Consider the following 16,598-nt stretch of genomic DNA (forward strand, 5'->3'; position numbering starts at 1 on the left):
TGCCATTACACCATCACCCCTCAAATCTATAACATGTGCTGTGTCCCCCTCGGCCCTGGGGGGACTGACCCCAGGCCCGTCCCGTCCCGGTGAAGAGCGGCTGTCAGGACACCCTCTTCCACCCCCGCCATCACATCAGGAACCTGGCAGACACATGGTCTATCCAGCAGCTACAGGCCCCTGACTGCTCCGTCCATCTATTTATTAGGGAATAAAGTAGCTCTAACAGCCCCTGCGCTTTTATAGCAGGATCCCTGCTGCTTCTCCACACTACACCAAGTCCTATCAGACTTCTTACTGGGAACAAATTGACGGAGAGGAAGGAGGAAGGAGAGAGTGAGAGGGGCCGTGTGCGTCATAGAAGAGAGAGTGACTGATGTGTGGCCAGTTTGGCCTGTGTCTGGTTTCCTGAGCAGTCAGTGCAGAAAGCCATATGGGTTCAGAGGAGAGAGAGAGACATGCATTCACTTTCACAACGAGAGCAGCGTGCATGAGTCATCTTCTTCCAGCTTTACAGAGGGAAATGAAATAGAGGGTACAATCCCAGCTTTACCCGGAAAAAGCGGCACAGAAGCTGCATCTGAAGCAGCTCAATTGCCCCCAAAACACGCAGATTATATTAAAAATTAATATAAGATTTTGCATGTATAAACATATGAATAAACAAATTCTGAATGATAATTCAAATATAATATGAATAAAAATGTAAATGCATTTTTATCCAAACATTTTTTAATAGTATACAAGTTTAATTACAAAAATAAATATTTGTCTAACAAATACTTCTTAATTTGTTTACTGTGCAAAATATAATAAAATATATATTTTAAAATATATAAAATAAAAATGTATGTTGCGATAAAGTTTACTGTGTCATTGCTAACTTGACATTTTGGAAGGGGTTTAAAAATATATATATATTCATAATTATATATATATATTTTAATACACTAGTACAAAACAGCCATAATAGAGTCCTAAGCAGAGTTACAGGAAGACAAAGAAACAGAACAGTGAGAGAGAACGGCTGGAACAGAGTGAATGAATAACAGGAGAGGGAGCACGACAGGAGGAGGAACAGGGGCATGAAACATCTGAGAAGCAGGTGTAGGATAAGGAAATAAATGCAAAATGGCAGAAGAGAAGCAAAACAAGCTGTGGGAGAGACTATACGCTGAGTAAAGGAAGTGGAAGGCGAGAGGTGGAGGGCAGAAAGGAGACAGAAAGATTGTGGAGCGGGCTAAAGGAGAAAGAAGAGGAAAAATGATGGAATTTCAAGAGCGCACAGTGGGAACGTCAGGAAAGTGTCTCGGAGTGAAAGCGAGCAACATGGGGTGGGAGTGACGGAGTTGACAGTAAAAGAGAGCATGAGCGGTGAGAGGCATTGTATGTGTATGTTTTGTGTGTGTGTGTGTGTGTGTGTGTGTGTGTGTGCGTGCAGCCCACATGTCTTTGATTTGGGAGTCTGCCTGCAATCTGGAGTTAGTCACAGACAGCGTTATGGAGAGACGCTGCAGTTTTAATGATATACAGCAGGCTCGCTCACTCAGACACCTCAGCACACAGATCTGTCAGGCTTGCCTCGCCATTGATCTCCCAGCGGCTGCCGCAAAGCACCCTGGGAAACACAGCTGGACCGGTTAACCCCACCCCCAGCACGTGTAGAGCCCCCTCCCCGTCATTTCCAGCGTGCCCCGAACCACATGGCGTTGTGTGTGAGGAAAGAGAGGGGCATTTACAGTACGTGTGACTCAACGGGAAGCAGCGAGTTTTACAGACTTGTGAACACTTTGGTTATTATAAGTGCTGTGAATTCACAGCCAGAAAGCTGCTTCGCATATGACTGTTTGATGCCGTGTGATTAAAAGCTTTCGCTCTTTATTCCGTGCCTTCGTTTTTTTCTCTGCGTGCGCAGAGACCGAGGCATTGGGCAGACTGTTTTGATTAGTGGCTGTTTTTATGCTACTCGGGATCTTTGGTATGGGTGGCATCTTTTCTCTTTCAGTCTCTCTGTCTCTCTCTCGTTGGCGCCGGAGCTCTTTGTGCTCAGTTGTGTAACTGGAGGATCATCACAGAGTTCAAGAGCTCTCCTGAGCTTTAGCCAGGTTGTCTTCATCTTCGCTCGCTTGCACATTTACACACACACACACACACACGCCGTCTGCTTGGCTCCAGTGTTTTCCTTGTCTTCTCTCACCTCTGTTTCTTTCCTGTTCTGTGTCAGACACTGAGCTGTTTACATAATCTGTTCCAAACCTTAAAGGGATGGTTCACTCCAAAAGCAAAACTACTCATGCTGTGTCATTGTTTCTTCTATGGGACACAATGGAGATGTTAAGCGGAGCATTCAGCCCGCTATTTTAATGAAAGTGAATGGTGACGAGGCATTTTAACAATAGCCACACGATTGATTTTTGTGTGAGACGAAACCAAAATGAGCTCTCAGAGCGCCTCGTTTGGTCAGTGATGTGGTCAGCTTCGGTCTTCTCAGTGCAGTCTTAAAAACAAAGGTTTTTATTGGCATTCATTGGCAACCAAATGACTCTCAGAAATTATTTGGTCAATACTGTGGTCAATTTTTAATTGACATCTATGGTTCCGTTTGGAACTTTTAACATCCATGGAAGAAGAAGGTTGCTTTACAGCGAAAACGTTCTTTACAATACGACAATAGCACACAAAGTCATATGATAGCTTTGTGAGAGGAACAAAACCAAAAGAGTTCTTGAAGCATTTGTGCAGTTTGAATATGCACAGTAACGTGGTCGATTTGGTTACAAAAATCCTCTCGTCACGCGCTTAAAAACAAATGTTCTTTATTGGTATCTGTGTGGAACAAAAGGTTCTTTACAATACAGTTAATAACAAAGTCATATGATAGCTTTGTGGGAGGAACAAACCGAAATGGTCTCTCAATGCTTATTTGTGCTCATTTGGCCAATAATGTGGTCAGATCTGTTTAAAAATGTGGTCTTCTTCTCATACACTTGATAAACGTTTCTTTATTGATATCTGTGGTTCAATGAAGAACTTTTAACATCAGTCGAACCGTTCCCTTCTTCAAAAGTTTCCTCATAGTGGAAAATCGTCTTTAGATGATCACGTTAAAAAAAACCTTGTTGTTTTTAGAGTCCACAACTTGGAAAATAGCATGCAAATTACTGACGTTTACGATCATTCTATGTTAGAAAGAGCAGCGCCAACATTCTGTTAAACGTCTTGTTCTGTGTTCCATGCGAGCAAGAAAATAATTCAGGTTGGATGACAACGAGTGCGAGTAAACGATGACAGGATTTTCGTTCCAGCACTGGCAGCCGCCCTGCTAATATAAGTCAGTACAAATCTGCAAAGCCTGTACGAAGACGGCATCCAGCTTCAGAAAGCCACTGGATGCTCGGATTCTATTCATGCGTGCCAGTGATGTCATCATTTACCAACCATAGCTGGCAGCAGCACAGATGGCATAGAACAGACCAACAGAGAGAGAACGTGCCCATTTAAGGTCACATTGAAATGTGTATAATTAGCACCGATTTCAGGCAGATTGAGCAATGCATAAGCAACGTATATCTGCTCTTACAGGGTTTATAGCTCACTGTTAAGAGGTGACCTGCCAGAGAGGATCGAAGAGGCTCTACTCAAAAGACCTCACAGGACTCTTTAAAAATAAAATCAAATTACAGGCAGTGGCGTTTATACACAAGCTCTGGCAATTCAATCTCTTTTTTTCCCAGTATGCATATTTTTCTTAGCACCTACAAAGAGCTTAATGCATACTGATAAGCATGAGGCATCAGCCGTGTATTACGCGAGCATTGCGCTGGGTTGCGCTGCGATTGCATAGACCTCGTGAGAAAACGGAAGTGCGGGTTCATTTCTTGCTAAAGTGCGCCACCACGTGGTGAGAGGCAGTAATACAACCACGACTGTGAACTGTGAATGGAAAGTGAGCGATAGATGAGTTAATTTATAAAATAGGTTTTGTAAAAAAAACTAATTATAATAATTACATGACTTTGCTATTTTTTTATTAAGTAATCAAAATTAAATAGCTACATTTACACGTTAAGTAGATTATTTTATACAGAATTACTTATTCAGGTAACTTTTATTTATTCCAGCGCAGTTTCGACTAGTTAAATATATTATTTTTGGTCTTTGTTTTCATAGTTTTTTTTTTTTTATTGCAATCTATGATTCCATGAAGAACAGTTTAACACCGGTGGAATCTTAATAACTTAATAACTGTTCACAAACCAAAACAAAACGGCTCTTCTGTGGCATTGCTGGGAAATAATAATAAAAATTTGATACTTTATTAATTTATTTATCAAGCGTATGGACTTATTTTTAAACAGTACAATTTTATTTATATTTTATTTTAATTTAAGTGTGTTGTAATTACTTAATCAGTGCGCCAGATGGAGCAAACACCATTTTCTCCTAATAAATGTGAACTCAAACGAACCACTAACAACGTCGTGCTTAAAAATAAGAAATTCGTGAATTTATGCGCATTATCAGATGAACCCGAACCCAGTCTGTTAGACATTGTTTAATATTTTTATACACGATTTACCTCGAATCGTCGTCCAGTAAATCCTAGTGTTTGAAATTATTACAGGATTTACGCTGCATTTACAAAAACGGAAGATCAACCGCATTATTGCAGTGATTCTAAGTAAAATCGAGAGGGTTTATTGCTCGCTGTGCGTCAGGGTCCCAGGGTCCCAGGGTGAGGAGGGGCGTGAAGACGAGCCCGGGTCTGAGATGTGATGGCTGGGCGTGTGGATTAGAGGAGATGAAAGGGTCCGGAGAGGCGCTTTATCATGCACAGACTGCTCGGAAATTGAGTGGCGTCTCTCACACCAATTCTGACATGTCTGCGCTCAAAAGAGAGGTGTGGGGGTGATGCTGGAATGGCACAGGGATCTCTGCAATTCCCAAACCTTTCCAAGAGTCTGGAGCCGTAAAACACTCATTGTATTTGCATTCCTTACACCGCACTTCTGAAGGATAGGTGCAATGTGGCTGTTTATGTCTGCAGTGTTGGTTATCAGCCGTAAATTCGTCTAAAACGGGCGTGCTGATAAAACTTTCCCACATTACATCCCGGTTTAGTCTTGCTCGCTGAAGTGTGAGCGGACATCTCATGCCCAAGCGCGTTTAACGCAACCGCGTCTTTATGCGCAAAGTGATTTAGAGGGTAGCAGGAGTCGAACTGTCAAAGATCACATGCGTGGCTTTTATTCCTCGCGTCAAACTGGGATTTTTTTTGTTTCCCCCCCGTTCGGATTTATTGCGGTAAACCATAGAGCTAAAAAGAATAGCGATTATACGCATGCGAACTTTAATGGAAGAATGATGTTTTCCAAGCCGTTAACTCTTTTATTCCGTCTCCCTCCGTGAACTTTTGACTTCTTTTGATTTTCATAGAAACGCTTCGCGAGGATCTCGAGCTCCTCTTAATACGTGCGTCGCGTCGTGATTTAGCGTGAGCGCAAAACGCGCTCCTGCGCGCCGGAGGATCAAGGCTCATCTGCTGCCCTCTTGTGTTGTTTGGCCGCCCCAAATTCCTCAACAGTTCCTCGGCTTCCCCTCGCGCTCCTCCTCCTCTTCATTGTATCCGCGTCAAAACGAAGGGGGTGCGCTGTAGCGCGAGGAGCAGGAGGGAGGTTTTAAGCTGTGCCATCGGAGCGCAGAGGTGTTAGTTCATATCGAGAGAGCCGGCAGAGACAGAGAGAGTTTGGACTACCACTGCATAGTTGCACTTATGTCTTCTTGTCGTTCGTTTTAACTTACATCCATGTGGCGCTTATGTCCATCGCATCCACCTTCGTTGCGTTTTATGAAGCGGAGTTTGAAAAGAACATTCTCAACAGATGTCAGACTCCGTTAGTGCCTCGGGTCATCTAGGTGTTTTACGCACAGCTGGTGTTTAAAACTGAGCTGGGGCGACATTGAGGGATTCAGACGCGCTGGACTTTTTTTTTTAGTCAAGTTAAAGCGAAGCAGCTCCTCCAAGTGGGTTACTATCATTTTCTAAATGTTTCCCCAGAGGAGGCTCTTCGCGTTTCCATTTCTTGGACGAGGAAGGATGGATGTGAGAATGAACCAAGGACACCTACTTTTGGCAGTGACTCTCATCGTCTGCAACTCACAGCTGCTGGTGGTCGCCAACTCATGGTGGTAAGATCAGATTGCATTTGCCAAATAATCTAGGATACATGTCTATGTTTCCGAATAACGCCATAGTGAGTTATGCATCTTTGTGAAGGACGAAACGATGCGTAAGAAAACCGTTGGCTGAGAACAAATGTGAAGGCTTTGTCACAATATTTACCTTGGGCAACAAATGGTCAAACTGTTTGTAAATAAGGGCATTCAAGGCAACATGGCAACTGTTTTTCCAACCGTTTTCGATTGAATAATAAGTTACAGACACAGTTAAACCTTTACAATCCATAACTTAATACAACAAAATGAATTGGCTTGAAAGTAAGCCGGCACATTGAATCACAGGTTTAGCGTTTGACTTAACATCTGCATTCTTCAAAAGAAGAAGTAGTAGATAAACACCCAAGTATAGCCTAACTGAGGTTTTTACAAAGTTTTTTCTGTCATGCACGCTGCAGGTTAGTCGTCCGCACTTTATTTAGCTGATGAACTGTGCTTTGGTCTTACTTTCTCAGGTCATTAGCTATGAACCCCATCCAAAGACCGGAGATGTACATCATTGGAGCACAGCCTCTGTGCAGCCAGCTGATGGGCCTGTCTCAGGGTCAGAGGAAGCTCTGCCAGCTCTATCAGGACCATATGGTTTATATCGGAGAGGGGGCAAAGACGGGCATCAAGGAGTGTCAGTATCAGTTCAGGCAAAGGAGATGGAACTGTAGCACGGTGGACAACACATCCGTGTTCGGCCCCGTCATGCAGATAGGTGAGTAAACGGGATGACGCTTACAATGCACTCGAAGCAAGTATCACAAACAAACATAAAGCATGCAGTTATTAAATGCATGCCTGCTTTCGCGTTTCAGACCACAGTGTACTTTTGAAATGGAAGGGTCGTGCGATAATTGTCGACTATTAATGGAAGTTCTTAATAGTCACATGACTAGCTGTTTAATTCCGGTTTGCTCTTCAGAAAGATGATAAATGTGTTAAAGCTTCATAAAAATAGTTATATCTACCATATTTGGTAGATATATTATTTATTGTTTTTTTGTTTAGTTTATTGTGTTTTAGTGTAATTAAGTGTCTTTCATTTGATTAAGGATCACGGTGCACGTACAAATTAGTTTTTTTTAATCTATTTAATATGAGGCATGGAATATAACCAGTTGTTCTTATGTTATCATTCAAATATATGAAAATATGGTACTTTGTTTGCCATCTTTTTCATTAAAAATGAATAACGTGCGTGCCTAACAAACGTTTTTGGTTTTATTTAGTTATACGTAGCCTATACGTAAAGTGTTCATGTCGCGCGCTCAGTACGCATTCAACAGCTCCGGGGCTCACGCGCTGCGCCTCTTGACATCGATGTGGTGGATTTCATGTAACATTGTTTGTTATTTAAGAAGAACGGATGCCCTATGTTCGTTAATGCATGCATGCTTATCCTTTATACGGCATATTTAAATGAAGAAAGTTTCTCCGGATGGTGTCAATCCTTCACGTGACCCGTAAGCAGCGCGCACGCTGCTTGAATCTAATGCACGCTCTTTTGCGCGTCGATCTCTCACGCAAAGACAGCGCTCGTTGCCTGAATTGAGTGTTAGTTCCGCTCATCAGTGAAACAAGGTGTAAGACGCGACATGCCACCCCAAATAGCATGGGACTTATTTGCAGTCAATCGCGAGGTTTATATTGAGGTGTTAGTCGGGCCATTGTCCAGCGTCGCTTTTGAAATGCAATGACACGATGACACAGAGTCGGGATATCCGGGACTCTATTTGAAGTCTGGGCACCAAAGGCCAATAAAAGTGGCCCTCCGAATTCAATAGGCGCATCTCTGGAATGCAGGTACACACCCGTTTACACGCGCCGCTTTGTGTGTGTGATACTGTGGGACTTCTTTCTGTATGGCGCGCTATGTATATCTATCATCCAAAACGTGTGCTAAAATGTTCGATCTATATTTTTACATGCCGAAAAAGCCATAAAATCAGGTAATGCGTGAAGCATTAACGTTATGCGCTCCCGTCATGCTTTTTTTTTTTTATGCACAAAACGTGACTCGTGGTCAGTCTAGTCAGGGGCAGGTTCACTTTCATTAAGGCGTTGAGGAAGGCCGGTTCATTAAAAAAAGGAATTCTCCGGGCCTGGAGTTTACAAAACGTTTTGTTTGACAAATTTCCTCTCGTAATTACTGTGTCGCCGAGCATTGATACAAAGTGCTTATCTCTAAATATGGTTGCACCGGCACTTTTTAACATGTTTAAACAGCTTTTAAACGTTAAACGCTATTAACTGTATTGCCTGTGCTGTTGAGGTATGTGAAATCTGCATTCCAGATGGCTTATTAGATGGGGGGAAAAAATCAGGTAACACATGCACAACAGATGCGAAAAGAGCACAAATTTTTATAAACCTAGCGCCTCTTTGGCAGCAACGCTTTGCGGGTTATCATATGCCTCATATCAAGTGTACCAACACTGGAAAACCTGTCTCTTTTCGTTTGTGTTTCCATATATATCCATCGAGATGTATATATATGTATATAACAATGGAACAATGAATCAGTGCTGTCTGTGTACATGCACACGTTTCTGATAATCTTATCTCTCACTGCAGGGCTTACCAAAAAGATTGTTACCATCTGTGGGGTTCTGGAAATGAGTCGTTGTACTCTTTGCCTTACTTCCTAAGTGAATAATCAAGAAAAATAGTGTACTGAAGAGTTGTGGATGATTTAACGAAGTGATTTGCAGCCGGTGGAATGTCGTCTGTGTCCTAATTATGTGTGTGTGTGTCTTCTGCAGGCAGCAGAGAAACAGCTTTTACTTACGCCATCAGCGCAGCGGGCGTCGTGAATGCGGTGAGTCGGGCGTGCCGTGAGGGCGAGCTCTCCACCTGCGGCTGCAGTCGAGCGGCTCGCCCCAGGGACCTCCCGAGAGACTGGCTGTGGGGCGGCTGCGGGGACAACGTCAACTACGGCTACCGCTTCGCCCGGGAGTTCGTGGATGCCCGCGAGCGCGAGAAAAACTACCCGCCGTGGGTCTGTCGTAAAACGCGCACGCGACGCTTATGAACCTACAGAACAACGAGGCCGGGAGAATGGTGAGGAAATGAACGCACGCATCGGTTAACGATCTGTTAATAGACGGCGACCAGCGTCCGAACTGTGTATCCCGACCCACTCTGTGGGCGTTAAATCCATCGGGATCCGCGAAATATCATTTTGAGCAAGAGTCTTCAGCGCGCTGGTCTGGTTAAGGTGTGTTTCTCCGTGATTCACAACTTGTCGCAACCTCTATTGTGATATTGAGAAATAAGAGGCCAGATGCACACTCGAACGGATAAACACAGCTTTAGATATGTTTGTGCGCGAATAAACCAAAGGCAGCCGTAATGTCTCCTGCAGATCACCACAAACACAATAACAAACACGGTTACTTTATTCTCCTCTGTTGTGTAGTGAATGTGTTTACTTAGATGCACTCTGGGACCGCAATTGCTTTTAGGAGTTAGCTGCGCCTGACTAAATCAGATGTTCTCAAAAGTAAAATGATTCATTATTTTTTAAGGCGGCGGGCTAGTGTGTGGTCTTATATTTAACTTTTAGCTAAAGATGTGCAATAACATATTTTAAATGGACTAGCCGGGGAGTTATCTGAACAACTGATCGGTAAATTTTTTGTAAGGAAGTCCATTTTCAGTTAAAACGCTGGGTCGCATTTGCGATTGTTTGGTGAGGTTGTGCAGACAAAAACCTGTTGCTTTAATAGGAATTCACGATTAGGAGTTTTGAGAATATTTATGAAGTTGTCCTAAGTTTCGCGCACAATTGATTTGGACTGTGACTGAGCTGTGCTTCAAACTTTGCAACACTACTGACGATAGACGCAGAGACCTTTTTGGCCTGAAAAGTTGAAGCAAGTGAAGAGGCGCCTTTTATGTACCTGAAAACATAATCCTGGTGAAAGGACACTTAAAAGCAGGGGCCAAGTGTGCTTTAAAGCAGATGAATTACAAAACGCAGAATTCCTGTAGTTGGTGCATGGCACTTGCAACATCAAGGTTGTGGGTTTGGTTCTCAGGGAACGCATTAACTGATAAAAGTTGCTTTGGAAAAAGGAAAAACATCTGTTTAAGGCGTAGATGCAATTAAAACTAAAATGGCTGTCTAGCAGCATGCACACATCTGGAATAAAGCTTGTTTACCTGATTAGTCGCTTGTTGGATGATTAGTTAGTCATCAAGACTTCGGGTTTATATAAAAATAACTCTCTGCATTTAGATCGCAGGCTAGTGAGAGAGCTAATTAAATGGAAATGACCAAATGGCGCCCATGCAACGGCTAGCGCTCTCGGAGACCGCTGGGGGTCAGGAAGTCAAAGCGCCACCAGGGATGAAGCGTCCCGCGTTTCTCTCAGTCAGCATGTAGCTCAGATCTAATCTTCCTTTGATTAATTTATTGGAGCAGTCAATGCCAGAACAAATAGTTTTCTGCGTTTTTTTTTTTTAAGGTGATGTGTGGTGAAATATGTTTAGTCAGGAACGCTCTGACGCTGCACATTTTCTTGTTGAACGACTTCTCGCTGTTTTATAGAACAGCTACACGGTGGAGGGACTATTGGAGCGTTTCCAAACATGCGAGCGTGTGTGTGTCTGGCTCCAACAAACTGTGGCCCCCCCTGCCACGTTCAGGTGGGCATAAAAAAACCCTCCCGGAGAACGCGCGCTGCAGAATGTCACCACGTCCTGCCAAAACACGCCATCAAGCTGGAATGCGTGCCTCCGTCCCTTTGCGAGTCCCACGCTTTGTCGCATCGCACTCGATCCCATCCTCTTCTTTATTTGAGTGCTTTTAAAACCAAGCGGCCTCGTAAAAGTCCATTTGCCTGCCGATGTGGGTGCTCGCCGTGCGCAGAGCTCCGCCGCGTATGTTTGTCTTAGAGAAGATGAGTGTATTTAACGTGTTTACAGAAGAGAGGGCCTCTTTTCTGGAGTAATGGCACATCTGAGATCCCTGGCTCTTCTCCTGGAGGTTCCCGGAGGTGAGGAGGTCAAGGTCTGGACGGGTCCTGTACGTGCACCAGATTAGATCTCAATTGTATCCTTTTTTTTTTTTTTTTTTTTTGAGTTATTGGCACCTGCTTTTTGATGGAGGTGGATTTGAAGGTGCCTCCCGCCCCCTGGCGGTCCCTTTCTCGGGGGCCTGTTTGCCGGAGATTTGTCTTGCTTGGAAAGGCTTAGTCTTGGTGGGCTTTTGTGGAGGCGACAGAAGCGTATCGGATGCCCCTCGGTGTGGAGTCGGGGCGGGTGGGGATGTAAGGGTGTAGTGAAAGCTGGTGCGTGTGGTTCGGCCCTGTGGGTCACAAAGACTTGTGACCCAGACTGTACAGAGAGGAGGAGGCCTACACCCTTTATAAAGATCACCTGCTTCTGTGCCTCTTTCATTCTTAATCAACTGCAGCGGAGACAAACACACACACACCTTAATCTGAAGCACTTTATTACGCACTCACACACACATGTAGGCGTAGCGCATTTTAATATACTGGGAAGGCTTTCGGTCTCACTCATTCAGCGAATTTATCTGCATTACTAATGTTTGAATGCTTTTGTATTCACAGACACGCATATTTACTTAGCTATCTAAATGAGGATGGAACATATGCTTGTGTGTGTTTTTTTTTTTTTACGCAACTAGTCAAAAGCGACTGAATCATGAATCTTATGATCTTAGAAAAACCTCAGATTTGAAGACATTATTATCAAGTGTTTAAAACTGACAAATAGAGAGATATTTATAAAATAACATTGGGTTATTTAAAATGGATGTGTTTGGACTGAACGTGATCTATCTATCTATAAAATAAATAAAAAATGTAATATATCAAACACCAGCTTTAAAGTATGAATGAAGTATAACAATTAGAGCGTGTATGTGAAGAATTATAGAAATAATAATAGAAAATTGAGTTTCAGTCTTCCTACTTAAAAAAATATTGTAATTATTTGTGAAATTTACTAGCAGTTACTGATTGAAAGTTGTCTCCTAGCTTTTTAGTGTCCTAGAGTAAAATAAAATAAAGTTTACCATCGCCATTATATGAATTATGACACACTATTGACCGGTGGATCGACAGAGAACTTTCTTTCTGTGTCATAAAAATGATGGTTCTATTCTATTTAAAGAAATACGAGGTAAAAGTGTGAATACGTAATGTGCGCACTTTTGGAGTAAAAGTTTGGATGTGTGGTGAGCGCTAATGAAAAATAAATGAAAACAAACATGATTAAATATGTACAGGTTTGTGTCCTGTTTAAAATATCATCGTCTTCCGATTGATTTATAATTCATGGCAGAAATAAGAAATGTTAGTGTCAAAGTATTAACAAAAATAGCGGTCAAATATCGAATCTGTCTAATCACCAAGACAAATCAGTATAAATATATATGATATAAAAAAATTTCTCCACTGTCATATATATATATATATATATATATATATATATATATATATATATATATATATATATATATTATTATTATTATTATTATTATTTATTATTATATATATATATATTAGAAAACAGAATCAAATTAAATGAAGAATTTATTTTATAATAATTTTTGAATTATTTACTTAAATATATATTTTTTACCTCTGATGGCATCCTCAAACTATTGTTTTGCCAGATTTAGTCCCCAATGTGCAGCTAAATAAACCTTACATATGGTATCTATATCTTTCAAAATACATCTCATTGCTACTGATACATAGCTGGGGCCTTACAAATGGCTACATTTTCTGAGCGTAGCTCGGAGAGACTTGTATTTGTTTACTTTAGATTCTCTTTCTCGTGCTGCGTCTCTTATCTCCACACCTCCAGGGATGGTTGTTTGCCGTCTCCGCACTCCGCCCCGACCCCGCCCAGCAGCCGACCCCGACCCCGTCTGAGCGTGCTCCATTGTGCGCAGCACCGCATGCGTGTCCCTTCCACGCACTGATGAACCTGTCTATCCATCACACCTTGGTCACTCGGGCCAAAAAGAGAGAAAAGAGAGAAAAGCAGGGGCGCGAAAAGGAGATAGATGAAAGAGAGCGCGAATAAAAGAGCGCATCGGCGGCCTTTATGCGAACGCAGTTTCAGTCGGGCGCGCATGTTGCATAGAAATGCTCAAAACCCCTTTTGTGTGAGATCATTTGGATGAGGTAGCAGAACTGCCGCTTGACACGCAAGATTGTAAATAGCTTGCGTGATGTGGGCCGCCGCTGTGTGGGAAAGCGTGTGTGTGTGTGTTGTTTCTGGATTGCAGACAGGTATGCAGGTAGGGCCGGTGATGACAGAGACTTGAAAGGTGTTGGAACTCCCCTTAATGTCTGTGTGCGAGCAGGTAAAATGGAGGGGGCTTAACAGCTGCCTCCGGAGGGGGGTTGAAGAGCCGCGGCAGCACATCCTCAAAGACGACCGTTAAATGTTCTCACGTGAGGTGTTAAAGGGAGGAGCACTGCCTGCGCTTAAATGACAGAGAAACAGAGAGAGAAATGCCTTTAATGTTCCCTCGTTCAGGACACTAAACAGACACAAAAGACACGGCAAACAAGACGCGTCACAAACCGAGGGCGGGAAAGGCCCACGCCGGCCACCCAAACTTGATTGAGCCCAGACGTTGCACTCATTAGCTTGTTTTCATGTTTGTCGGTGAGACGTGACGCGTTCGGTTCGGCCCGTCGGAGGGGGGCGGGCGGTTAATGAAAACGAGTAGTCTGTTAATGTTACATGTTAAATGGTTAAAAAGGAAAGGGAAGAACAGCCGTTAGTTTAGTACGACAATATGTCGAGTGCTTCTTTATTGATTCAGCTGGGGGTTTCATTGAATTTAATCAGCAGGAAGTCTGCCGTCAGTGGTCTCGGGACTCTCTGTGTGTTCTAGAACAGAATGACTATTCATCCCATTGTTCTCCAAACGCTCTCTGTTTGTAAAGGGACCGTAAACTCAAAGGAGGCCCCCGCCAGGTTCAAAAGGACTGGCCGAACTGGACACATCTGGCCTCTAGAGAGCGCCGTTGATCCATTACGGTTTATTTTGCTGCTCTAAAGAAAGTTCATTCACTTCAATTAATATAAAACATGAAAATAAATACGCTAGGATGTCCTGTCTGTGACCACGGTGACGTTTTGATATATTTATGGTAGGAAATGTACAAAAAAATTTGATGGAAAAAGAAAAATCACTGTACTGCTGCAAATATACCCATGATACTTATTGGTTTTATTGTGCAGGGAACATATTAAGAAGTAAAAAGACACAATTTTATAATTGACATTTCAAAAGTCAGCTTATCAGTTTTATTGTCCCCAACACATTTTAATATATATTATTATTATTATTCATTATTGTATATCTTTTTGTTGATTTCATATTTATGTTTTAAACAGTAATTTTACTAAATTTTTATTCAAATCTATACAATTCAAATGAACTTTTTCAAAATCATATCACAATATTATATATTTTGTCACATCTACTTAAAAACATCTATATGTATAATTTTAAATATGTTTATATATATATGTAAATATATAGCATTAAATGCTTTTGCTATTTTATGCTTATGTCAGAATATTTGCACGATATTATTTATTATTATCTTTTATATTTCACACATCATATACCATATTATCATATACATTTTTAAGTTGCAATAATTATACGTTTTTTATAATTACAAAGGAAACCGCAAATTCGTACACTTTTTTTTTTTTATGGCATGCGTGGCGAAATACTATTGATCACTTTTTCTGCTGATGCTTACAACCTACCATTGTTACAGTTTAGACAATATTATCCAGTTTTACCAGATGAAAAGGCTTTAAAACAATATGACAGCGGAAAGTAACCACGAAAGGTTTTGGTATTCGAGCAGGACAAATATAATTATAAGTAACATGGTCTAGTCATATCCTCACATCACTTTTGGTTGTCTCTCCACTCACAGGCAGTGTACAATCTGGCCAACGTCGCGTGCAAGTGTCACGGGGTCTCCGGCTCGTGCAGCCTGAAAACCTGCTGGCTTCAGCTGGCCGACTTCCGGCGTGTGGGAGAGTTCCTGAAGGAGAAGTACGACAGCGCCGCCGCCATGCGCATCAACCGACGAGGCAAGCTGGAGCAGGTCAACCACCGCTTCAACCCCCCGACCAGCGAGGACCTGGTCTACATCGACCCCAGCCCGGACTACTGCCTGCGTAACGAGACCACGGGCTCTCTGGGCACCCAGGGCCGCCTTTGCAACAAGACCTCGGAGGGCATGGACGGCTGCGAGCTCATGTGCTGCGGTCGCGGTTACGACCAGTTCAAGACCTACAAACACGAGCGCTGCCACTGCAAGTTCCACTGGTGCTGCTACGTCAAGTGCAAGCGCTGCACGTCGCTCGTAGACCAGTTCGTGTGCAAGTAGCAGCCTAGGGACAGGAACAGACGCCCTGGAGAGGCACTGAGCAATTAGCGGGAGAGGAACGGGACCCTTAACGGACCCAGAGGGGGGGGGGACTTAGAGATAATTAAATGTAAAATGATATATTAAATAGCAACAAATTAAAGTATATAAATAAGTGTACGTGTGCCGTTGATAGTAATTTAATGACCTTTTCTGACTCAAGAATCAAAAGTTGGACGTCATTGATGAAAAGGAGGCACCGGTGTGACGTTTTCTGGCTCAAGCTGTTGTTCTCTCGATGTTTGAATCCAGAGAGGCACGAACTCGTTGGTTGCTTGTTCTGAAAAGAAGAGCCTAAACTCTTTAGAGACTCTAGAAACGGTAGAGATGCAGCAAGAGGACGGAGAGCAACGTCCGCCGCTGATTCGCCTCCACAAACAAACTCCACCTTGCCGATATCAGAGCTCTTAAGAACCTTGAGTCAGAGAAATGCGGAATTATCGGACGTTGCGTTCCCGAGATGTCATAAAGATCCTTGAGATATGACAAGAACAGAATGCTGCCTGTTAGCTGTCGCACAAGCATTTCTGCTAAGAAACCTGGAGAGACGTGTGAAAGATGAAACCAGAAACCTTTTTACCTAAATTCAAGCGACACACACACACACACACACAAAATCATTCGATCTGTATCCGTCGTATAGGCTTTCAAAGGTCTGTTATGAACCTTTGGTGCATTTCAGGGGCTTCTGTAAATCATCACATCTTGAAATTAACATCTAATCTAGAGCAGAGAATATTGTGTTTGTTCCGTCACTGTCTTTGACATTGTTGAAAGACTCATGTAATGAATGTGTGTCTGGTAAATGGAAAAATAGGAAACAAAATAAATCAAGGCTACATGATGAGGACTGCAAAAACTATTATTGTAACCAAATACTAGTGGTTCAGATTATATTTTATTAATTGCTTCTCATTTTAT

At 42.5% G+C, this 16,598-nt stretch overlaps 1 protein-coding gene across 1 annotated transcript; it reads left to right on the forward strand.

Annotated features, from left to right (window-relative positions):
* The first annotated feature begins 1,159 nt into the window (after window positions 1–1,159).
* LOC122343370 (protein Wnt-5b-like) lies at window positions 1,160–15,836 on the forward strand. The gene is given in 6 exon segments (XM_043237790.1): window positions 1,160–1,374; window positions 6,059–6,189; window positions 6,693–6,940; window positions 8,988–9,247; window positions 9,250–9,285; window positions 15,180–15,836. Coding segments are annotated over 5 exon segments (1,095 nt in total). The 5' UTR covers window positions 1,160–1,374; window positions 6,059–6,097; the 3' UTR covers window positions 15,639–15,836.
* Window positions 15,837–16,598: the final 762 nt, after the last annotated feature.

This window comes from Puntigrus tetrazona, chromosome 4 (assembly GCF_018831695.1).
Source record: "Puntigrus tetrazona isolate hp1 chromosome 4, ASM1883169v1, whole genome shotgun sequence".
Lineage (NCBI taxonomy): Eukaryota > Metazoa > Chordata > Actinopteri > Cypriniformes > Cyprinidae > Puntigrus > Puntigrus tetrazona.